Source organism: Hoplias malabaricus, chromosome Y, assembly GCF_029633855.1.
Source record: "Hoplias malabaricus isolate fHopMal1 chromosome Y, fHopMal1.hap1, whole genome shotgun sequence".
Classification (NCBI taxonomy): Eukaryota; Metazoa; Chordata; class Actinopteri; order Characiformes; family Erythrinidae; genus Hoplias; species Hoplias malabaricus.
In genome coordinates this window covers 65,083,015-65,108,275 of record NC_089820.1, presented here as the reverse complement: position 1 = coordinate 65,108,275, position 25,261 = coordinate 65,083,015, and the positions used below count along the sequence as shown (strand labels likewise).

The 25,261-nt window shown below is 41.8% G+C and overlaps 1 protein-coding gene across 3 annotated transcripts in view; it reads left to right on the top strand.

The window, feature by feature from the left end:
• Positions 1–24,685, top strand: part of LOC136677769 (dedicator of cytokinesis protein 10-like) — a 67,493-nt gene extending 42,808 nt beyond the window's left edge. For 2 of the 3 annotated variants that reach the window (XM_066655393.1, XM_066655392.1), the window contains exons 36-57: positions 373–487; positions 818–884; positions 1,617–1,664; positions 4,417–4,518; positions 5,985–6,094; positions 6,364–6,479; positions 7,874–8,011; positions 8,397–8,579; positions 10,640–10,750; positions 11,016–11,231; positions 11,510–11,567; positions 12,301–12,399; positions 13,450–13,556; positions 13,931–14,053; positions 14,148–14,261; positions 16,625–16,771; positions 17,083–17,293; positions 18,653–18,843; positions 19,163–19,263; positions 20,220–20,358; positions 22,153–22,215; positions 22,985–24,685. In XM_066655393.1, the coding sequence (XP_066511490.1) occupies positions 373–487; positions 818–884; positions 1,617–1,664; positions 4,417–4,518; positions 5,985–6,094; positions 6,364–6,479; positions 7,874–8,011; positions 8,397–8,579; positions 10,640–10,750; positions 11,016–11,231; positions 11,510–11,567; positions 12,301–12,399; positions 13,450–13,556; positions 13,931–14,053; positions 14,148–14,261; positions 16,625–16,771; positions 17,083–17,293; positions 18,653–18,843; positions 19,163–19,263; positions 20,220–20,358; positions 22,153–22,215; positions 22,985–23,035 (2,610 nt within the window). In that variant the 3' untranslated portion in view covers positions 23,036–24,685. The remainder of the gene's footprint in view (positions 1–372; positions 488–817; positions 885–1,616; positions 1,665–4,416; positions 4,519–5,984; positions 6,095–6,363; positions 6,480–7,873; positions 8,012–8,396; positions 8,580–10,639; positions 10,751–11,015; positions 11,232–11,509; positions 11,568–12,300; positions 12,400–13,449; positions 13,557–13,930; positions 14,054–14,147; positions 14,262–16,624; positions 16,772–17,082; positions 17,294–18,652; positions 18,844–19,162; positions 19,264–20,219; positions 20,359–22,152; positions 22,216–22,984) is intronic. The other variant, XM_066655394.1, reaches the window with a different exon arrangement.
• The last annotated feature ends 576 nt before the right edge of the window (positions 24,686–25,261 follow it).

Genomic DNA, 25,261 nt, shown 5'->3' with positions numbered 1-25,261 from the left:
TACAGTCACTCAAGCTAATGTGGATGAAAGCCATCAAATCCTCACAGCAACCCCCCTCCACCCACCCCCCAATATAGTGTATGTCTTAAGATTAATAAGAACTATGCATTTAATTTACATAATTGATTGATTGATTTAAAGGAACAGGAAGTAATATTATTTCCTTTGAAATCACAGTGATGTAATAGTGAGAACAGAGCCTCTGTTGTTGTCTCTGGGCTCAGTGCTGCAGAGACTGCACTATGTAACTTTTGGAGTCCTAGGAGCAAAACAAAAATCTAATTTTACCCAGTGTTGCTTTAACGTTCATGACCTTTAAACAAAACAATCATAACAATAACCATTAGTGAGAGTATTTTTCTTTTCTTACAGTTTGCCAGACCCCAATCCCTGATTGGTTTTGGCTCGCGGTTCGATAAACTGGACCAGGCCGAGACACGCAGCCTGCTCCTGTGCTTCTTACACATCATGAAGACCATATCAGAGGGTGAGAGAAAGAAGAGGGTGATACACAACCATGAAGACGCTGTTCCTTGCATTTAAAACCTTCCTAGAAAATCAGCATAAACCAGACACCAGTGTGTTGTGGCTTAGATGATGGTCACTGATAGTGTCCAGTAAAAGGGCAGCATGGTAACTAACCATTTTCAGGGTGAAGCAGCACATTTTCTCACAGTGTACACATCTAAATAAATACTGACTACTTACTCCTTGAAGATCAGTACGGTTTGGTGTTTTAGTGTTTTAACTGGTGTATAGTTGTTTTGACTGTGTCACGGTGTGAGTGTGTGTATGTACTGTGTGCTTTGTCTTACAGAGGTCATGGTGGCCTACTGGCAGCGTGCCATTCACCAGGAGATATCTGACTTTTTCAACATATTAGAGTGAGTTTACTTCAGTGTTTTTCATCTAGGACCGTACCTGAGCTGCTACACCCATGATTACACTGTAATCCCTCGCCTGTCTCCATGCCTGTGTTTTATTGTACTGAACAGCGCTGTGTTAGTGGAATGACTATAGAGCTGAATTAAATCATGATGGTAGGGACACGTCACCCACATTTATTTCACAATCAAACAATGCTAGTATCTAATTTGTCACACAAAAGTGAACCCATTTATGAGCTGATTTTTAATCTGTAATTAAATAAATATTCATATTAAATACTTTTTCCTATAAATAAATAAATGAACGGAAGTGACCGTCTGTTGAGCTGCTAGTCAGCAACGAGGGGTGAAAGGGTACCGGTGGAAACATGAGCTCAAACCTGAAGTGTTGGGTGCTGTAGCCCTCGATATTAGACATGAGCAGTAATGTCTCTAGTAGAAACTAAAGAAACAAGGAAACAAAAACAATTAGTTATTAATTATCATTTAAACAATTTGGTTAAAGCTTATATTATGATAGAAATTTTAAATCAAAGCAGGACAAAAAATCAGAGAAACTGAGAAATAAAATGACAGGAAGCCTCAGAGGATGAATTCTGAAAGTTGTGTTCAGACATAAACCAGCTTAGGTCTCACTTATGACAATGATTATATCTCAAGCTCTTTGTGCAGTTTCCTGTTCTTGGTTCACTGCTAAGCATTCGTAATCTCTCCATCGCTTCTTCACAGACTGTGTCTCCAGCACTTCAGGTTTTTGGGAAAGCGTCACATAGCCAGGTGAGTCTTTACAGAGGATCACTGACCTCTGAAGTGTGTGTATTCGTTGATCTCACAAAAAGCTCTTAGCCAAACAGGCTTTTTTTGGGTCACTTCTCACTGAGAACCTGCTTATTTCACTTCAGATATGAGCTCTGCTTTGGTCTAAAAGGCTGCACAGTGTGGACCAGTACTGTCGTTATTTAACAGGAAATTTGATAATTACAGTATAATTTCTTTGCAAACATGGACACTAGTGTTTAGTTTGTTCCAAAAGGTGGACACACTACTACACCCCCCCCCCAAAGGATAGAGGGCTTCACTCCCTGATAATACGGCAATTTAATTTCATGTTTTACTGTAGAGATTACACAAAAAGTGCATAAGTGAACATCTGTGTCCATGATGCTTCTTACAAAGGTCAGTAATGTGATACAGATTAATAAATGATACACTGTGCAGCCTTAGATGTCTGTACTTGTCTCTGTGTGTGTGTGTGTGAGTGAGAGAGAGAGAGAGAGAGAGAGAGAAAGAGAGGTGCAGCGGGGGGATATTTGAAATATCTGAAAAAAAGAGATTCCCAGACAATTAACCCGAGGGAAAGATGGAGAGATGAAAAAGAGAGAATCCATAAACTAAAGCTAAAGTGTTTATTATTAGTGACGTGCACATATAACGTGTTCAGTATAGACACAATAACATATTGCAACTCACTCTAACACAACAGATCTGAGAGGCAAGTGTGTTGAGCTCTGATTACATTGAGTTAATGGCAGTTTGAAAAGAAATGGTGAGTGTGGAGTTTGTACCAGAAACAGCTAGAGATCACGAGTAAGGGTCTGAATGTTGGTGTGTTTAGTAAAGGTGGTTGTATTTGCTAGTGCTTGGTAAATCAAATGACTTCCTGCAGCATTTTATCGGTAACAAGTATAGCTTTCACCAAAGTGTGTATCAGGTGTTAGAAAAAGAAAGAAGCCACTGCTTTACACTGCACTGGATGCTGGATTTGCCTCTCTCTCACTCTCTCTCTCTCACTCTCTTTCTCTCTCTCACTCTCTTTCTCTCTTTCTCGCTCTCTCTCTCACTCTCTCTCTCTCTCTCTTTCTCTCTCTCACTCTCTTTCTCTCTCTCTCTCACTCTCTTTCTCTCTCTTTCTCTCTCTCACTCTCTCTCTCTCTCTCTCACTCTCTTTCTCTCTCACTCTTTCTCTCTCTCTCTCACTCTCTCTCTCTCACTCTTTCTCTCTCTCTCTCTCTCACTCTCTTTCTCTCTCTCTCTCACTCTTTCTCTCTCTCTCTCTCTCTCACTCTCTTTCTCTCTCTCTCTCTCAAGCATGAAAACGAAGCCTTTGATGCCAGGGTGTAGTCTGCCATGATTGGTGCTCAGAATCCTCAGTCGTTTGAATGCGGAGGAGACAGAGGAGAGAAACAGACAGATAAAAAGAGAGAGGAGAGAGACAGAGTGAGGGAGAGAGAAAGACGTATATAGAGAATAGACAGAGAAAGGGACAGAAAGAGAGGGAGTCCAGTAACCGATTCCGTTTCAAAGGGAGCCGCCTCGCGTGTTTCTTTTCTCCCTTCACCTCGCTGAACCCTACTGCTGATTTAAATCTTCTGCCTGTTTGGTGTAGACGGATGAAAGATTGACATTGATGGATGGAACACATGAGCGGGTCGTGAAATGATGCATTTGAAGTAGCTGATGTACATTAATTGATTAAACTGGTGGACTGTCCTGTAGCGGTGGTACACCATTTACAAACAGACCCCGCAGCGATTACTTCACTTTATTCATTTGTAAACAACACATTTTGACTATTACAACAGCAGGTAGTGACCAGTATAAATTATTATATCCAATAAATTAAATATGTGTAATAATAATATGCCATATATCAATAGAAAATACTGTCTAATACAAATGGGGCATATTTATTTATTTAATTATTGTGCACATAATACATGTCCAACATTAAAAATGATCAAATATAATGTATATATTTTTATGTGTTCTCCTTCTCCTCCCTTCCATTTATTGATGTATTCATCTCTCTCTCTCTCTCTCTCTGTGTGTGTGAAAGCTTATTGATTTTTCACATTTTCTGTTCCAAATGTGAGCAAGTGTGATGCAATAAATGCAACACTCTCCATGTCCCTATTATGCATGGCGTTTAATATGAAATTCCTCCTCTGTTCATGGAATATATCACCCTTTTATAACTGTGTGTGTGTGACACTAAAGTAGTAAGTGGTTACCTTTGTTTTCAGTTAATGTGTTGATTTAAAATGATATAAAATGTTGGTGCTTTGTTTGGACTTGTTTGTCTGGCTGTGTTTGTGTGTCCTGCATGGCTTCGCTTTTCTCATTTCCATCTCCTTGTTTAGACAGACGGCTTTCTTCAGTCCCTCCCCTACCTCCATCATTTGTCTGTCAGATGTCTTCCAAAACAAACACTGAGCTTAGCATATGAGGCTCATTTGAAATTTATATTAATTCGCAAACACACACACACACACACGAGCAGGACTTGTAGTTAGCCTCACATTAGAAGCTTGATTTTTTTGCAGCTCTTGTACTTACTTAACATTTGCTAAAACCATATGCTTCAGACTAACATCGCTAACAACAACTAAGGTCCACCTGCCAGCCTGCTAGCTTGGTGCTAATTTCTTTGCCTTTAAACATGCCTGGCTGCCTCCCACGTGATGAAAAGTGTGAGGATGACAATGATGATGCCCTTAACCCCTTGTTCTGATTGGCTTGTTGTGAACAGGAAGTTAGCGGCTGCGGTAAAGCTGGCGCAGGCCACGCAGGGCACTGGCACACTGAAGGGTTCCAGTGCTTCCTCCCAGTCCTCAGGGCTCCTACCCCAATGGTAAACATCCCTCCCCCAGGCCTACAGTTCCCACAATGCTAGGCTTGTAGAGTATAACATTTGGAATTAGCTTTTGTTTTCTCTTCGGATATGGATGGATGGATAAAGACATAGATGGGATAAACATTACAGCAAGATCAAGACAATGTAGAGAAAATATATTTTTTGAGTTATTTACCTGATATTACCATCAAAATATGTTCATAGATGGTGTAAAATATATCAGTCTTCCTCATACCGTTTTTCTGATGTCCAAAAATGAAACTGATCTCAACATTTTTACTAGCTATTACTATTTTTCTTTGTTAAATATGTCTTTTCGCAAATACAGCCTGCCCACTCTGAACTAAAATATAATCTAAAGTATAAATAAACATAGTAGTTAGTTAGCATACATACAGTTAGCATAGCATAGGTTGTGCTAGCATTTGCCGCTAGCTAAACACATAAGGTAGTATATAAGCTCACGGAACATCTATATAGGCATCCATATTGTCCTTTATGACAACATCTTTTTTTTTTTTTTCATCACAGCTGTCCCCATGGTGTGACACAGTGCTAATATCCTCAAATTTACCGTGGTGTTCTCTGACAGTGCTGCAACCGTTTTGTCTGTATCCAGCATGGCCATCTCCTTTGACCTGCTGTGTGTAGTCTGTGACTTTGTGCTACTTCTATATGTGTAAATAGAACCTCCTTCTGTGATTAAAAAAAGAGCTAATATTCTAAACAAACTTTGTTAACCAGATCCAGCCTGTGTGGAGAGTACAGAGGCAATGAAAAGCTATCACTGCTAATACAACTGGCTCTTGACTGAACGTCTTAAAACCTACACAAATAATTATAATATCAATTTTAAATAATGGTTTTATAGAAAAGATTTTTAAACTGGGGATAAAAAGGTGTAGCCAAACACAGGAGCTGGGAATGATTGTTCATGTCAGAGGTTAGTTAATCATTCTGTAATTAGCCTCAAGCTCATATTATGAATTCCTGATCTAAATTAATCCAGTAGAATGTCCAAATATGAAGTCTGCTACATGCAAAGGCATAGAATTTACATTATAAGACAAACCTCACCAAAATACTCCACAGAAACCAGTGGGATTTGTTTAGTGTGGTCAAATTGCTCATGCATTTCTAGGCCATAAATGTTTTGTAGCATTTTTTAAAGTTTAATAGCAAGCTAGCATTTAATGTAATGACATTTCAGTCTGCAGGAATGTTAGGTCATTTGTAGCATGTATACAGCATTACTGATATGTTTACTCAGAGGGTCTAGCCACATTCAAGAGGAAATGTGTGCCGTACAAAACACAAAACATGAGGTTTGGAGCTGTTTGGTTTACCGCAGTAATATCGTCTGACTATTAATCATTAGCCATCCGTCCAGACCTTTTTAAAAATGAAATGCTGCCTCGATCATGTTGTTACCCCTTCAGTGTTCTTTTTTTATCCGTGTCCAGGATGCTATCAAGTCAGGATGGGCATAGACACGCCCGTTCACAGACCATGCCCATCATTCGGGGCAAGAATGCCCTCGCCAACCCCAAACTGCTACAGATGATGGAGACAGGTAATGACTTTAAGACACCACTCTGACATTTCAGAATCTATGATAACAGAACATGACTCTAAACACAGTTTTAATAGAACTGAGTACTGACGGATTATTCTGTTATAACCATTTTTGCTCATTTGGAGTTCTGTAGTTTTGCTTGTGATAGTCTTAAGCTGGTGGTAGACAGTGACTATAAAAGTCTATAAAAGAGCTAAGCTGAGATAATAAAGAGACTGAACTGATCAATCCTTTGCTATTTTATGTTACTTGCTTTTTTGTGTCAGATGGAAATACACCAGAGAGTGACACCTTCAGTCCGACAGATATCGAGGCTAACCTCTCCACAGAAGTGGCCCTGACTGTGCTGGACGTTCTGGGTCTGTTTGTCCATCACCACAAGGTTAGCACGAGTGAATGGATGAAGGTCAAACCCTGTGGAACTGAGTCTCTGGGGTAGAGTTACAGTGCCAACTGGTGGAAGAAAAAAGAACAACAGTACTGTCGTTGCTGGTGTTACACTATGCTTTTATGCATAATTATTATTTAGTAAAGTCTACGTATTAATTAAAATATGTCACCTCTTTCCAATCAATCTTTTGATTTCTTTTACACCCTCAGTGGCTTTCTATTTATAATATATAAAATGTATTTTATTATATTTACAATAATTAAAAATATGGGTGGCACGGTGGCGCAGCAGATAGTGTCACAGTCACACAGCTCCAGGGACCTGGAGGTTGTGGGTTCAAGACCCGCTCCGGGTGAGGAGTGTGGTGTGTTCTCCCTGTGTCTGCATGGGTTTCCTCCGGGTGACTGTCTGTGAGGAGTGTGGTGTGTTCTCCCTGTGTCTGCATGGGTTTCCTCCGGGTGACTGTCTGTGAGGAGTGTGGTGTGTTCTCTCTGTGTCTGCGTGGGTTTCCTCCGGGTGACTGTCTGTGAGGAGTGTGGTGTGTTCTCCCTGTGTCTGCGTGGGTTTCCTCCGGGTGACTGTCTGTGAGGAGTGTGGTGTGTTCTCTCTGTGTCTGCGTGGGTTTCCTCCGGGTGACTGTCTGTGAGGAGTGTGGTGTGTTCTCCCTGTGTCTGCGTGGGTTTCCTCCGGGTGACTGTCTGTGAGGAGTGTGGTGTGTTCTCCCTGTGTCTGCGTGGGTTTCCTCCGGGTGACTGTCTGTGAGGAGTGTGGTGTGTTCTCCCTGTGTCTGCGTGGGTTTCCTCCGGGTGACTGTCTGTGAGGAGTGTGGTGTGTTCTCTCTTTGTCTGTGTGGGTTTCCTCCGGGTGACTGTCTGTGAGGAGTGTGGTGTGTTCTCTCTGTGTCTGCGTGGGTTTCCTCCGGGTGACTGTCTGTGAGGAGTGTGGTGTGTTCTCCCTTTGTCTGTGTGGGTTTCCTCCGGGTGACTGTCTGTGAGGAGTGTGGTGTGTTCTCCCTGTGTCTGCGTGGGTTTCCTCCGGGTGACTGTCTGTGAGGAGTGTGGTGTGTTCTCCCTTTGTCTGTGTGGGTTTCCTCCGGGTGACTGTCTGTGAGGAGTGTGGTGTGTTCTCTCTGTGTCTGCGTGGGTTTCCTCCCACGGTCCAGGGTGTGTGTCACCCTGCAAAGGACTGGCACCCCGTCCAACTCCCTGCCTTGTGCCCAGTGATTCCGGGTAGGCTCCGAACCCACCTCGACCCTGAAGTGGAGAAGCAGCTACAGACAATGAATGAATGAATAATTAAAAATATAGATGCTATAGGTTATAGATATAGACACCTCTTCAATTCTCATATTTGCTCTTTGTTTTCTTTCATCTTTCCCACTTCAGAAGCAGCTGCTTCAGGATGAAGGTCAGAACTCTCTGATGAAGAAAGTTTTCGACACTTACCTGCTCTTCTTCCAGATCAATCAATCCACCACCACTCTCAGACATGTTTTCGCTGCTCTGCGCCTTTTCATTCAGAAGGTACACACACACACAACCCCCCCCTCTGCAAAGCATTCAGAAACTGCTGGTTCTGTTCTTACCAGCATGAGTAGCACCTGAAAGCCATATTTCACTCAGAAATACAGATGTAAGCATTTTTGTAATTATTACTAACACATTCACTCAGTTATTTTATTTTCAGTAACTAATGCACAGTAACAACTTGTGATTTTAGTCATCTTGCAACAGCCATTATACTGACACCTAGTGGCCATATGAGGGACACACTTTGGAATTGTAAAAATAAAAATTCTAATAATTATAAATATTATCTAACAGCATTTGTTGGTAAATTTGTTTGTCTGAGAAACTAAGGAATATTTTATTCAGTGTAATTATCTCTCTCTCTCTCTCTTTTCTCTAGTTTCCCTGTGTGTTTTTCCAGGGTAAAGCAGATCTCTGTGGCTGTATGTGTTATGAGATTTTAAAGTGCTGTAATCATCGCTCCAGTAGCACTCAGACTGAGGCAGCAGCTTTGCTCTATTTCCTCATGAGGAAGAACTTTGAGTACACGAAGGGCAAGTCCATTGTCCGGTCACATCTGCAGGTCAGTCACCATTTCTCCACGGAATCTCAGCGGTGCGAGAAAGAGACTGACTGCAGGAGCACAGAATAATTCAGGGGTGTAATTCTGTGCTGCTGAAAAGTGGTTCTTTAAGGGTTCTTTTGTGAAGTGATGTAAAATGTAAAGAAATGAGTCCCTGTGGCCTGGAGATATGAGAAATTCTGTACTAAACCTATTTTTGAAATGACTGTCCCCATGTGGGGGAGTCACTTTAAGAAGCATAAATTGGTTCATAATAATAAAAATAATAGTAATAATAATCATAATAGGTTACATTTATATAGCGCCTTTCTAATACCCACAGTCGCTTTACACAAGGAGATATTTATAAAGAAAAATATAAAGAGAGAGAGAGGGTAGATGCATCAAAGCTGTTTGATTCATCGCATTTAAATACCATTTTATAAAAATAACTAACTCTTTTATAAATATTGTATGACACATTTTGGTGATAAAATTGACTTCCAAAAATCACTAAATATATACAGCTCAGGCGCTACATCATTGTTCTTATTTCTACAGAGTGAAGTGTTTAATGTAAACACTGTTTATGTATTCAGAACCATCTCTGACTGATTGACATTGATTGACTCAGACTCTCACAGTCGCGCAGTGTTGTTTTCAAAGTACTTCGTATCCCAGTGAAACCGGGCTGGGCTTTTATTGCTCTATCAATCATCTGTGTATCTTCGCTTCGCTGGCTCATTTCACTCATGCTTCTTCATTGTTTGAGTTGATTGGCTGCAGCGTGGTGTGGTGGAACTCATTTAATTGTTAATTAGGCTGCGTGCAAGAAGTATTTTTAGTCTCAGGGCCAATATTTATCCTCTCTGCCAAACCACACTGTGTGGTAATACACACTACACATAATTATGCACTGAAATGTATCAGGTATAAAATACCAAGCAATTCAATAAGCTGCAAAGACTTCTCACTTGTGTCCAGAAGTTTGTGGACACCTTTTCGGTAAATAGAAAATGTAAATATCTACATCGAGGTGCACACGTTATGGTTCAGGTGTCCAAAGAACTTGTATAATCTCAGCAGATTATATCTGTGCCAAGCATCAGCTAGACGGGTATAACTGTCTAGCACTGGTGTGTGGAGCGGTGGAACTGTGTTCTTTGAACTGATGAAGCCCATTCACGTCCTCTACAAAGAACAAATTTAAATATAGTTTTGCATTTTGTCTGATAATTTTGGTGCACAATTGATTAGTATTTGGGCGGCACAGTGGCACAGCAGGGAGTGTCGTAGTCACACAGCTCCAGGGACCTGGAGGTTGTGGGTTTGATTCTCGCTCCGGGTGACTGTCTGTGAGGAGTGTGGTGTGTTCTCCCTGTGTCTGCGTGGGTTTCCTCCGGGTGACTGTCTGTGAGGAGTGTGGTGTGTTCTCCCTGTGTCTGCGTGGGTTTCCTCCGGGTGACTGTCTGTGAGGAGTGTGGTGTGTTCTCCCTGTGTCTGCGTGGGTTTCCTCCGGGTGACTGTCTGTGAGGAGTGTGGTGTGTTCTCTCTGTGTCTGCGTGGGTTTCCTCCAGGTGACTGTCTGTGAGGAGTGTGGTGTGTTCTCCCTGTGTCTGCGTGGGTTTCCTCCGGGTGACTGTCTGTGAGGAGTGTGGTGTGTTCTCCGTGTCTGCGTGGGTTTCCTCTGGGTGACTGTCTGTGAGGAGTGTGGTGTGTTCTCCCTGTGTCTGCGTGGGTTTCCTCCGGGTGGATTGGCGACTGTGTGTGAGTGTGTGTGTTGCCCTGTGAAGGACTGGCGCCCCCTCCAGGGTGTATTCCCGCCTTGCGCCCAATGATTCCAGGTCGGCTCTGAACCCACCCCGAACTGGATAAGCGCTTACACATGAATGAATGAATGATTAGTATTTGACTATGTATTAGTAAACATAAATAATATATGCCATAATATTTTTATGCATTTTGCCATTGATGTGTATTCTTTTCAGTATGCAAATGACCAGTAATTCTGCATTAATATGTGCAGAAGCGTGTTCTCTGTGAAACGTGTGATTATGTCTTACTCCTCCTTGCTCTTGCAGGTGATAAAGGCGGTGAGTCAGCTAATTGCAGACGCAGGTATTGGAGGGTCACGTTTTCAGCAGTCTCTCGCTATCATCAACAACTTTGCCAACGGAGACGCTCCTCTTAAAGTGAGTCGTTAAACTGGAAACCTCTTCAAGAGCAACGTTTAAATCACAGTGTAATAATCCAAACTGTTTTAGACTGGTTTTGCAGTAAACACTTTTCGTAGTTGAAAAGACAATATTCATTTTTTTAAGGTTAAATCCTCACTACACTGTAGACATTTAAATGTCATTTTAAGCTCAATATTGTCCTTTTATATCACGTATATCTTTAAACAAAGAAAACTTTCCTGTCCAAGTGCAATAAGGTTATGAATAACACTCTGTTCAGAGCACATCATTCCCTGCGGAAGTGAAGGACCTGACGAAGCGGATCCGAACGGTTCTGATGGCCACTTCTCAGATGAAGGAACATGAGAAGGACCCAGAGATGCTGGTGGACCTGCAGTACAGCTTGGCCAACTCTTACGCCAGCACTCCTGAGCTCCGGCGCACGTGGCTGGAGAGCATGGCCAAAATCCACGTTCGAAACGGCGACCTGTCTGAGGTAAAGTATGATTTAGGCACACAGGTAGTGCCATGCTAAATATAATATTCCATATTTAGCACAAAACCAAAAGTGCAAACTTGAGTTAGAGAATCACGTTTGAGTTAAAGGTCATTTTTAAACATTTGACATTAGCCAAACAGTTCCTTTAATGTTATTCTAATCAGCTGACTACACAAGAGCTGAGGTGAAACTAGAACATGGTTCAGTTTGTTGAGAATTAGTGCCCAAATGTAAACACAGAGTCTTAAAATTGTGCTTCTTGTTGTTTGTTTTAGGCTGCCATGTGCTACATCCACATTTCTGCCCTCATAGCAGAATCACTAAAGAGAAGAGGTGAGTGCCCCCTTCTGGCCGGAAGCATCTGTGCCCTGCCTGCTATTCTAACACCGGCTTTGACCTAAATGCCTCCTAATTTGTTGTTAACAAACAAAAAATAATGTTTGACACCAAGGCTGTGAGCCAAGAATTTAAGAATCCTATGTGCTCACACTACCTTCAGAACCGGAGCGAGATCTGAATACACAACACTGCATTACACATTTACAAGTGTAACTGCTCAGAGTGTGAACAGGGCATAAATACTTCTAAATCAGGGTTAGAATCAGTAGCGACATATTTTGGGAACTACTGTTAATGCTAATAAAGGCATAGATAGGGGTCCATTTCGGTCTGAGCCGTTCTGTTCTGTTTACAAGCTTAATCCTTCTGCTGGGTGTATGTTAGCGTGTTAGCACTAAACAGCTAGTTTCAATAGCTCAACATAACAAGCTCATCTCTCCTTCTTCCTCTGCCTTTCCAGAAACGTAAACACTTCCTATTGCCAGAAGTGCTTTGTTTCTGAAGCTTGTGGCTTTGATGAGACAGCAAATCTCTTCGTGGCTTTGTGCATGTGTGCATGTTAGCATGATCATGATTTAGCTTGAAGATTTAGCATGGCTATCAGGCTTCATCTGTCTCTATCTTTGTCTGGTTTTCTGCTGATGCATCTTAGCCTGTAGAGCATGCACTAAAGTTGAAATACAGCAAATAAACATGAGTTAAAGCTCCTGCTCCTTTATAACCACAGGTTACTGGAAGCCTGAAAAGGCACGGATCTCAGGTGCAGGCACGGAGGAGTCCAATGTAATTAACTGTAGCCCCTTACTAACCCCCTGGGAAGGAGAAAGTGAGTGATCCTCTGCCTACCGTAAAAAAATGTACAATGAAAAACCTTATACTGTCCACTCCAGAGAGGTCCTGACTGTGATATACCGCTTTGACTGGGAGCTAACACGTCTGTTTTTCAACCTAATCTCTGTCCAGTGCACAGTTGGTATAGCAACGAGACAGGGCGAAATATTTTGACAACTTAAAAGCTTAATTCCTAAGCAGTAATCATAATTGTAAATGAGAGCAGGGTAATTTATATCAAGAGTTTTAAAAATGGGTGCCAATGGTCATTTTTCTATGTCAATAATAATAGCCAATGCCTCAAAACGGTAGAATAAAACTTATAAAATTTAAAAGGACCTCAGGTCAGCTCCATGGAGGATATTTCTGCCAGCCTTTAAATCTATTTGGTATGTCCATATTAAACAAGCACCTGGCGAGTCAGTCGAGAGAAGACCAGCTTCACCAGAACGAATTCAAAGAAAGTATTTTACTCTAGTATTTTACAAAAATGTCAATATTGTTTATGTTTCGAGTTGTTCCTCTCTGTCCCTGAGGTCTGATATCTGAGACTGAAGGCCATATATTTAGACTGTGTTGTGTGCTTGGTTCTGTTGTGTTTTGCTGTGTATTGTACCATGTTGTGACACAGTGAGTGTAAATGACACTTTGCTGATGTTCACAAACCCCACTTTGCCCTTCTGTACTCACTGTTAGCACCCCACCACACACACACACACACAGAGACACACACAGACACACACAAATAGATGAATATAGGGAATATGTTTAAATGAACTACTGAATGAGTGAATAGATGGAGGGATGGATGAATGGATGAGTAGTTGGATGCTTTACTGAATGTCACTGAATGAATGAATGATTGGAGAGAATGTGTTAATTTATAGAGCGGATGGATGGATCCAATGATGGTGTGAAGAATGAACAGGTAACAGACCGGTGCATTGATGGAAGGACAGACGAGTGCCTTTGTGTCTGAACTGTGAGTGAGTGCTAGGTCATTGCTGATGGAGCTGATCTGTGCTGTTGTTGTTTTGATGTTCAGCTTTGTTTAGCATGGGCTGGGCCGCCTTCATGAACATGTCGCCCAATGTTCAGGAAGAGGGAGCCATGAAGGAGGACACTGGGACTCAGGACACACCTTACACTGAGGTGAACCACTAGAATTTTTTTAAAAATATTTATCTTTAGTAAACCTGCATGTTCTTTTACTAAAAAACAAATAGCTCCAGATCTAAAACCTGACTGCAGTCAGAGTGGTGTATGACGGCAGACATCAAAGAAGTTCTGTTGTTGAATTCAGAATTATACAAAAGTCAATGTATAAGTCAACCGTTTAAGTGGCTTTGTGTTCATGTGACTGAATGCAATCAGATAATCAAAGCAATGTACCAACATCTAGTGGCAAACAGGAAGTGAGTGATAAATAATTCATATCGCTTCATCCAGTGCATTTGATAATCCCTGGCAGTAAGTGGTGGCTTTTGTTGTTAATACTGTGGTTTGGTGTGTGTGTGTGTGTGTAGGACACACTGGTGGAGCAGCTGGAGCTGTGTGTGGATTATTTGTGGAAGTCTGAGAGGCATGAGCTCATCGCTGAAATCAACAAACCCGTCATAGCTGTGTTTGAGAAGAGACGAGACTTCAAGGTGAGTCCTGAGCTTCCAGGTGAGACTGGGGAACACGATCTCTTGGCCATTAATGAAGTGAACATGTGTTTGTGTGTGTGTGTGTGTATTACAGAGGTTGTCAGAGCTATACTATGATATCCACCGCTCCTATCTGAAGGTGACTGAGGTGGTAAACTCGGAGAAGCGTCTGTTCGGCCGATATTACAGAGTCGCTTTCTATGGACAGGTAAATATTAGTACAATCTGAATTTCACTATGCTCAGTGCCAAGTGTGAGCTAAAGGGCTATACCCCCCACCCCCGCAGTGAGATGTGAAATGGTAGAACTGCATTAGAGCTCCATCAAATTTTTGGGATGAGTGGGATTCAGACATTACTGCACAGAAATACTGATTACACAAATCTAAATTATATTCAGGGTGGCACGGTGGTGCAGCAGGTAGGTGTCGCAGTCACACAGCTCCAGGAACCTGGAGGTTGTGGGTTCGATTCCCGCTCCGGGTGACTGTCTGTGAGGAGTTGGTGTGTTCTCCCTGTGTCTGCGTGGGTTTCCTCCGGGTGACTGTCTGTGAGGCGTTGGTGTGTTCAGGAGGAGTCCGCGTGGGTTTCCTCAGGGTGCTCCGGTTTCCTCCCACAGTCCAAATAACACACGTTGGTCGGTGGATTTGTCGACTCAAAAAGTGTGAGTGAATGTGTGTGTGTGTGTGTGTGTTGCCCTGTGAAGGACTGGCGCCCCCTCCAGGGTGTATTCCTGCCTTGCGCCCAATGATTCCAGGTAGGCTCTGGACCCACCGTGACCCTGAACTGGATAAGGGTTACAGATAATGAACGAATGAATAATATTCAATAAAACTTATTCATTTGAAATATAATCAGTAGAAAGTGCATGGTGTATTGTTAGTATTGTACTGCACTGTTGTGTGAATAGGTCCTCAATTTTAATACAGTAACTCATATTAAAATCGTATGGTCTTCATGCTGCTCGGAAATTACTGAATACCATCATATCGTGTGTGAGCAAGTGTGTTCTTGCTTGGTCATTTTCCACCACACAAATTACACACACTGTTCAAGAACACAAACTGAACTGAAAGGTGTTTTTTGTTTTTAATGAACACCGAATAAGGAATATGTATCCGTTTGTGACATCATTCACTGCGGCATCACAAATGCACTCTTGTGAGGTGAACGTTCTTCTGTAGAAAACAAGTCAATTCTTTGTGGTCTTGGTACTGAGGAACTGTCCGACTCTGGGTTTAAAGAATCCATCTTATTTTCTCAGAACAATAGTTTTGTCCTTTTTAATTTGAGAGGATCTAATATAATTTACTTAACCTTTCATCCACACCCCAGGACCCTGAGCTTCCTGTTGGTGGTTGAGGCGAGTTCCGCTTTGAGTGCTGTGTTGTGTCTGTTTTGATTTTTGTTGGTTTTCAAGATGGTCCCTCAGGATCATTTCAGAAATGACTTTCTTTAAATTCCTCATCTGCTTTTTCTTCTGTTATGTTTTTCTGTATCAGGCAGCGGTAAGTCTTTTCTGTTCCTGTTTTCTCCTTCAACAACGTAACCATCCCACTCTCTCCTAAAGAGCTAATACTTTAATATATATATAATATAATATATATATTAAACTGCACTCCTCCTGTGTGTTATCCTTTTTCCTAATTCTAAACCTGTCTGTGTATGTGGAGTAGTACTTTCTGTAGAAAGAGCTCGACTGTTCAGCAGGTAGAGGCTACAGTATTGATATTGATATTAGTTAAGATCCCTCAGATATGCCTCAGATGAATTAAACATTTTGAAATAGGCAGAGGACAACAATTAGAAACTTTGTTACCTAGACTTTATCTCGCCAGACCCCTGGCACACACTCCGGGTAATATCCAGGTGTGAACATCCAGAGTGAAGTCATAACATGGCCATACACCTGCACAAGTGCCGTCCCATGCCTGAAGCACCCAGACTATTTCCAGCTGTGTTTGTGCGTCTGACACGGACGTTGTGTGTGAATGGGCACCTCCAAAAACACCTGATTCTCTGGACATTTTAAGGAGTTCATACGTGAAAACATTTAGGGGCTGCTCCAAGAGGTGGTGCTGTTGTGCTTTGTATCAGTGACACATTGTGACCTTGTTCTTCAGAGAATCAAGATTAGTTTTCATTGGCACAGACTCCAGCTGAAAATCAGTATCGAAAACAAAACGATGATATCCATCAGGTGCAGGTAGAAGAAGATGTGAAGTAAAGGAACTTATGTTCAAGTGTCATGCATTTAATAGACGAGAGACGATTGCTCTAAAAGTGTTAACCCCTTAATTACTGTCATGTTACAGTCATTAAAGCCAACTAATAGCACTGTTGCAGTGGCATTAACGAGTTCTTACTTATTACAAAAGAAAAGTGCCGGTGTGCTTCCATCAAAGTAATCCACACTACTCCAATAAACCCAGCCAATGAAACTCAATGAGGCCACTCTGCTTCTGACAGCATGTTATTGCCACTTCTGCCACATGAGGACCCTTTGAGCTCAGGTTTACACAGACTGACACATTCAGGCCTTCACAAACACTAACATTGCTCTGTTTCACAGGGCTTCTTTGAAGAAGAGGAAAGTAAGGAGTTTATCTACAAGGAGCCCAAGCTCACAGGACTCTCCGAGATCTCGCAACGGCTCCTCAAGCTCTACTCAGACAAGTTCGGAGCAGACAACGTCAAGATGATCCAAGACTCCAACAAGGTCCCTTACATTTCCCAAAGCTCTTTAACGTTTAAAAGAAAAGATAAACTCATTGAAGTGTTTCAAACATGAGGCCCAAATACTGTATAAAAAATATGCAAGGGTTTAAAAAGGGTTTCCAAATTGTTTTTATCTAGTCTTTCTAATTTTCTTTATCCAGTTTATTCGATTTGACCAGATGACCAATAAATTAATTCAGATTTTTTATATATCACTGTCACGCTTATAGCACTTGCAATTTAAAGGGTTAATTCAAGCTTTTTTAGATATTTCTTTTCACTGAGGCTGGCCTTCGCACCCCTTTCTCTCAGGTGAACACCAAAGACCTGGACCCCAGGTTCGCCTACATCCAGGTCACATATGTGTTGCCCTATTTTGATGAGAAAGAGCAGCAGGAGAAAAAGACAGACTTCGAGCGGCATCACAACATCAACCGCTTCGTGTTCGAGACGCCCTTCACTCTCTCGGGAAAGAAGCACGGCGATGTGGAGGAGCAGTGCAAGCGGAGGACAATCCTGACCAGTGAGTCTGAACAAAACAGCTGGCACACTCAAAAATGACAAAGGGGCCACTCTTTTGGTGACAATGTTAAAAAATAAAAATTAGCTTTGAGAATAAAGTTATAATGGGCGGCACGGTGGCGCAGCAGGTAGTGTCGCAGTCACACAGTTCCAGGGGCCTGGAGGTTGTGGGTTCGATTCCCACTCCGGGTGACTGTCTGTGAGGAGTGTGGTGTGTTCTCCCCGTGTCCCCGTGGGTTTCCTCCGGGTGACTGTCTGTGAGGAGTGTGGTGTGTTCTCCCCGTGTCCCCGTGGGTTTCCTCCAGGTGCTCCGGTTTCCTCCCACAGTCCAAAAACACACGTTGGTAGGTGGATTGGCGACTCAAAAGTGTCCGTAGCTGTGAGTGTGTGTGTCTGTGTTGCCCTGTGAAGGACTGGCGCCCCCTCCAGGGTGTATTCCCGCCTTGCGCCCGATGATTCCAGGTAGACTCTGGACCCCCCGCGACCCTAAATTGGATAAGCGCTTACAGATAATGGATGGATGAATAAAGTTATAATATTTCAAGATTTAAAGGCTGTATTTTGATAATAACATTTTAAACATTTGACAAAAAGAAAATGAGATTGTTTTAGAGACAAGAATGTGTCTTTTACTGGAAGAAACTGCCATTTATTATATATTTATTAATTTTTATTGAATTTGGTGATTTAAATATTATATACTTTATTCTCAAAAAGTAATACTCTTCTACCCTCGAGGCAAATGTATGTCTCCTGCTCCTTGTCACGCCCTTGTTCTGTCTTGTCTGTTGTCCCTGTTTATTATAGTTCTCCACCCTAGTCCCGCCTTTGTTCCTCCTCCTCGTCCGTGTCTCATTTGTAACCCTGCCCCCTTGTCTGTTTCAGGTGTCCCTTGTCTGTGTGGTGTATTTAAGTTCCCTTGTCTCTCTTCCTTGTGTTGGACATTCCACGTTTGCTTGTCTGTCTTGACTGTTTCTTGATTTGATTCACGTCCCTGGTCTGTCTGTTTCTTCCTTGTGCTTTGTGAGTTGTTTGGTTTGTCTATTTGTATTACTCTGTTTAGTTTTGTGTTCTAGTTTAGCCTCTGTAGCTCTCTCTCTGTCTAGATCTTTCTTTATCTAAGGTTCCTCTCATGTTGTCCTAGTTTGTCTATCTGTTTTGTTATCTTCCGTTTAGTAAAAATCACTCTTTTAGCTAGTCTGTCCGCCTCCCGTCAGTCCTCGCGATCCTGACACTCCTGCTGTAATTTAATCTAAATTATATCAGATTTCTGGAGAGAGAAAAATCTAGTGAAAACTTTCTACAAATATTTTGTAAGGAATAGTTTTATTTTATAACTAATGCCCGTGATGTTCATCAGCGAGCTCCACATTCCCGTATCTGAAGAAGCGGATCCAGGTGGTGAAGCAGCAGAGCACAGAGCTGAACCCCATCGAGGTGGCCATTGACGAGATGAGCCGGAAAGTGTCCGAGCTGAAACAGCTGTGCAGCGTGGACGAAGTGGACATGATCCGCCTGCAGCTCAAACTCCAGGGTAGCGTCAGTGTGAAGGTACACACACACACTCCTCATTTTCACAGTTACATGACATCTATATAATTCTTTCATCACAAAAGTCTTAAACATAATGTAACATCATTAAATGCTGCCTTTGAAAACGGGGTGGAGTAAGACTATGTAGATATTTTAGATTTTGCATAAATTAGTGGAAAATATAAATAAGTTGGGTGCTACTTACAATCATGTAAACCCTACAAATCTCCATGTGAAAAATATATTTAAACAACATCTAAACATTGTTTTATTAATAAAACCAACCATGTTATAAATGAATATATTGATAAAGTGTACATGGGTGAACTCTCTGCAGGTAAACGCAGGGCCCATGGCCTATGCTCGAGCCTTTCTGGAGGAGAAAAATGCCAAGAAATATCCAGACAACCAGGTTAAGCTTCTCAAAGAAATCTTCAGGTACCATGCTACTTTACACATGTTAAGATAAGTATATGGGTTTCACCAAGAACTACGACCTGTCAGGATTGCAGGGCGGACGCACTTGCTAAAACACAGTAACTTTTATTTACAATACAAGATAACCATACCAAGACAGACTAAGATAACTAGAGAGAAAACTTAAACAAAGAAAGACTGAGACAGAGAAACTTGGAAACAATGACTTGGACAGAGAAAGGGAATTGGACTGACAAACCTAGGTAGAGGGAACTAAACATACAGAGAGAGAAACAGACACCAGAACAGCTAGAACTAAACAGACAAAGAAAGCTAAACAGACTAAACTTGAACATAAACAGAGTAAACAGACAAAGACAAACGAGATACAAAGACTGACTTGGAGGGCAGGAGAAATGGGCAAGACAGACAGACCAGAGAGCACAAAACAAAGGTGAAATGTCCGACCAGGGGAAGTGAAAGAAGGGGACCTAAATACAAAACACAGACGAGACGCACCTGAGACAGATAACGAGGGGGCAGGGTAACAAATGAGACACAGACGAGGAGGCGGAACTAGGGCAACAACAAACAGAGCCATGTGCTGAGAGAGCACATGGCGGGGAAAACAGACATGACAGGACGGGGGCGTGGTATGACCCTTTTGGCGCCATGTCACTAATTAGCATTTTATTTACAGAGCTGTAGGATGTGGAAGCCATGCCGGTCACTCCTTATACAGAAAAATAAAAAGGCCATTTTGAATTCATTGTATTTGTGATGTCACAAAACCCTGTGCTGATATGTATATGTTTATTCAGCCCACAGCCTGGATAAGATGTAGTATAGAAAGCCATATTACAAGTGGATCTAATGGAGAAAACTGAATATAGTAATATGCCGTGTTTTAGAGTCTGTGTTTGTGTCCATATGCAGATTTTAACACAAGCATTGTGTGTGTGTGTCTCTCTCTGTAGGCAGTTTGCAGAGGCGTGTGGTCAAGCTTTGGATGTGAATGAGCGCCTGATAAAGGAGGATCAGTTGGAGTATCAGGAGGAGATGAGAGCTCACTACAGAGACATGCTGAACGAGCTCTCGGCCATAATGAACGAACAGGTCTGAACTGGGGGTGGTTGCCACCGTAACAGCCTCTGCTCTTTTAGGAAAGCTTTACACTAGAGGCTTAGCTAACACTGCTGTGAGGATTTGATGCCACTTAGCCATGAGAACATTCAGGAGGTCAGGAGGGTTAGTTTTGTGTCATAAACACTACTCAAACCTCTACTCAATGATATTGCATGGAGCTCCAGCACTTGAGATACCAATGCTCCGCTGCTCTGGTTGACAGTTGGCACTGGGCATGGTGACCTAAGGTTCATGTGGAGCTGCTGTTAAATCGACACTAGGTAGTATTTTTACTTTAAAATCACAGCTTCCACGGAGCTGTAATAGAGAGAATAGAGCCTCTGTCGTTGCTACCAAGGGCTCAGCACTGCAGAAACAGCAATTTGCAATTTTGGAGGCCGGTTAGGAAATGACCCCACCCCCACCCCACCCCTTGATTTCAGGACTGTGCTGTAAATGTGAATTACACTCTGCAACACTAGGGGGAGCCCAGGAGCAAAAATACCAAAACCTAGTGTTCCTTTAAAGGGCTTGTGTGCAAAATCACTACTGAAAATGGTTCTGAAGGCAGCACAGCCGTCGAGGCATAGTTGGTTCAGTGAATAACCAATTAGAAATGTGCTCTTCCTCTGTGCTTCACATGTTGATGCATTGCATAAAAGGTAGTTTGTATTTAATAAATTCACTTGTCTGGAAAACTAGCTAGCTTTGAAAACATCATCCAGTTTACAGCACGGCATTTGAAAATTTCCATCCAATGTGTGCTAACCAATCACATTCATCCCAGCTTGTTGGCTGGTAAACTTTTTTTTTCTTTTCTTCCTCCAGGGCATTCAGAGCCTTTTTTTTGAGTAGGTAGATATTGAGATTTGTTTGAGCTGTTTAAACCTGAAAGGTTTAGGTGCTGGAGTTGAGCGGAGGGGTCTATTACTTTATTCCAAAGAGCACTTTTTGGCTTCTGTTACACAGTTAAAAAAGAAACATCTAAAAGGTGCCTGAAGCAATAGCAAATTCAAGCCATATTTGATGTCCACACTTTGCGATGCGGAGTCTTTCTCTGAGGCAGGGTGTGTACATTCTTATTCACAAAGGGCTGCAGTCTTAAATTCAAACCAAACAGGAGCACCCCTGATCAACTGTCTGAGACAGAGACTAATGGAATTGAAATCCTTTTTGTGAATAATTTGGAAACCCCTGCACTGTTAGGACCCGGAGTGTCAGGATGCTTTCTTGGAAGTCTGCAGCACTGCAAAGTTTAGTGTTTCTCCAGCTCTGATTATACTGAACAGTAATCAGCTAATGGCTGGACTCAGGTGTTAAAGCAGGAAAAACAATTTACAGCTGTTTTGGCTTGAACTTCAGACTCCTTGGCCAAGGTGTCTAAACCAGAGCGTTAATCAGGCTGGGAATTTGGGCCCAGTTTAGAGCACCGCAATTTAGAGACCTCCCGATCGTTCCATGTGATAGCTTCTAAATGCCTTTAGTAATGAGTAGTAATATTAGTGAATATACAAAATAAAACTATGAATATCCGTACTATAAAAAAGGATCAGTGGCTCTTATCCAGAGTGGCATAACGTGGCCATTGTACATCTTGCTTTTATTCCTGCCTGAATGGGGAGTGGAAACCCTCTCCCCAGTGGTGTTACCCACTCTGCTGTCCAACCATTTCACATTATCTGATGTTTCCGTTTTGTAATGAGTTTTCATGTCTGTCTCAGTGATCATCCACCACTCATCTGTCTGTCTTTTCTCTCCTGTCTTTCCTTCATTTGTCCACCTCAGCTCTCTAAGAGCAGACGCTCAGCCGCCCTCAGCTGCTCTCTCTCTCCACTGCCTCCAAACCTCGTACGTCCACTCACTGGCTTTATACAATGTTTATCTGTGTAGCTTAGTTTTAAGGCACACAGTTCTAGTTCAAATTAGGAAGCTTCTCAGCTCAATAACATATTCCTTCAATTTATTAATGAATTCTTTATATGTAATAAATGATTTCCTCCAATGTTTCAAAGGGGATGAGACCTTGTTCCGGGATGGTTTAGTTAAACTGCGCAAACCGTTTAGTAAAAAGAGGAAACAGAGCGATAATTAATTAGCGAGGGAAAGATTAATAAACTGAGTGTTTTAAGCCTTTAAATATCTTGTAAAAAATATATTAGTATACACAGGAACAGTATATTCATAAGGCATAATTTATCTGTATATTGCTCATGAACATAGTGCTGTATACGGTGGCCTGTAAGTGCAAACGTGCACACAGAAACAGTACTGCAAATATAGAGGAGGTGATTACTTAACATTGATTTATCTGTGGCTCTGGCGCTGTCGTGGTTAAAATTTACAAGCCACCGTAGTTATATCAGTCAACTCTAGTCATTTCTTTATCTTGTGAATCTCAAGAAGACCCCGTAGCCAATGTCATAGCAACAGACTCAGCATCAGTTCTCAGGTCTTTACCTATTTGAATGCATAGTGTATATATATGCATAGGTAATGTGAAGACTTTTATCTAGACCGTAATCATCTGTCTAAATAAGAATTAGCCTAAGGCACATGTTCAAGATGTTAGAGTTTATTCTGTGTCCTGAGTTAACGTTTTCTGTTTCTCTTTGCAAAGATCCCACATACGAGGCAGCCAGGAACAGACCGACCCAACAGCACCTTCTAAAAGCTACCAGTGAACCTTCTGGAAACTGCTGCGTTACCTTCCACAAATGCTTCCCGAGGCCAGTGCTCCGGCCAGGGTGGGCTTTGAGGATCTCAAGAGTAACTGGTGGCCTTCATGAACTGATGAGAAACAGCAGATCTCCAGTCATGCACCATGTTGTAGTGGATGTAATGCCCACATTAAGAATTCCAAGTGTAAGCTGCAGGGCATTTTCCAAAATTTCCCTCTGAATATCAATGGATCCTCTGAAATTAGAGACTGTGAAGTGTTTAAATACAAATATTGACACCATGAGACGACGTTAAAGCTCTGTGCAGTACAGTAGTTGTGAAAATGTGATAACATTAGGCTACATTTTCTGTGGCCAGTGTTTTAAGAGAGTGTTGGAGTTCAGTAGCAGGCTTACATTCATGTAACGTCAGTTCAGTTTGCATAAATGTAAGCTTGACTGAACTATGAAAAAATCCTTTGTTTAGTGCATGTGCACATTAATGTGGAGGCCACAAACGCACGCACTGTGAAACAGGACCAACCAGTGTCCTGCCCAAGTCAGAAAACATGGGATATAACGAGCCATTCTGCTTCTGACATCAAGTTCAGAGACTTTAAGATTTCCAATCACAGCACTGGACCCATGTTTATATGAGAGCGCGAAAAACAAGCGCGAAGGAATAAGAGCACTGAGTAAAAACGGAGAAGAAAGAGAACAGAGTGAAAACGGCTAAAAACCAGAGCTTCTGCTCCTCGCTCCTCACTGCTGTGCGCTCGGGGTCGGGGTGAACAGAGAGCGGCTCATTATCATTTAAAGGAACAGGTGCGTTCTGAACAGGGGCTGTTTACACAGGGGGAGAACACTGCTGTGGGGCTCGTGAGGTTTTGACCAAAGCAGGTCACAGACGTTTCATTAAGATCCAGAACCATGATCCACTGTGTTCTAGTTTAATGACCCCGTCATTCAGAGGATCCTGGGAAATATACAAGGTTGGTTTACCACTGCTTAAGCCTGGAATTCCTAATATGGAATGACAACAAAAATTGTGGCCTAAAAAATGGAATGGAAAAACCCAGAAGTTTGAATCTGTTGTAAGTGTGAAAGGTTAAACTCCTGTGGATGATGCAGATTTGGCAGCTGACTTCTATGTTTATGATTTGGAAGAGTAGAATACTTCTTCCCAGCCTAGACACAAAACAGCTCTTATGTACACTCAATTTCACATATGCCTTCTCTCCTGAACCCCGTTCCTCTAGAGAACAGTGACCTTAACTAGCTTGAGGTGTGTTCAACCAGGTCAAACGATTTGTTACAGACTTACTACAGGGCTTTTCCATTTACCACAAGCAGTCGTGAAGATTTCATGGGCCGATTTTAGCCTGTTTTAACAGTTGTAGGAGTTTAAATGGCGTCACTGATTCGTGCCACTTTTCTAGCGTGGTCTTGTTGAACACACCTCTAGTTCCTGTATGAATGTAGACCTGCTCAGCATAGTGTCCTTGTATCCTAACATTTGCCGTTCCCAGCTCTCACATTTTACACACGAAACCTTACCGTTTTATAACATTTCTATGACTGATAGTGTTATAATTTCCTGTACTGTTTTAAATTGTAAATAAGAATAATTAATATTTAAAATGTTTTGTTTTTATATATACAAAAAAAACATTATATGATTTTTTTTTTGTTTGTTTTAAATTAAAGAAGAAAAAAAATTATGATTTTGCATATTTTTGGGGGGTTATTAAGAGTGAATTTCCTAAATAACAAATGAACCAAATCAGCAGTTCTGATAGATAGTGCATGCTCTTCTCTTATTGCATCTAATTATCTTATTATATAAATATCCTATAAAACAAACCATGAAAATGCATCGGCCAAATGTTTATAGACCCCTCTACAACTGCTTTGTGTTTTTCAACTAAAATCAAGGGTGTTTGCCACAGTGATGGAGTATGTAATCCTCCCTAGTGGTTGATCAACTGTTTTACAATAGTGTGTCCTATAAACACAACCTGGGGCACTTGGTCTGGACAATACCTCCTCCATGTTTCTGACCCACTCCCCACAGGGAATGACAGCGCTTTCTAATGAGAGCCACACGTCACCAGAAGTGTGCATGAGTCCAGTTTGCCACAGTCACCACAATCTTCGCCAGAAGGGGGACAGACCTGATTTGGGACGCATGACCAAATGAGCATTTTTAATATGGTTTTTAATATTATGTATCAAAT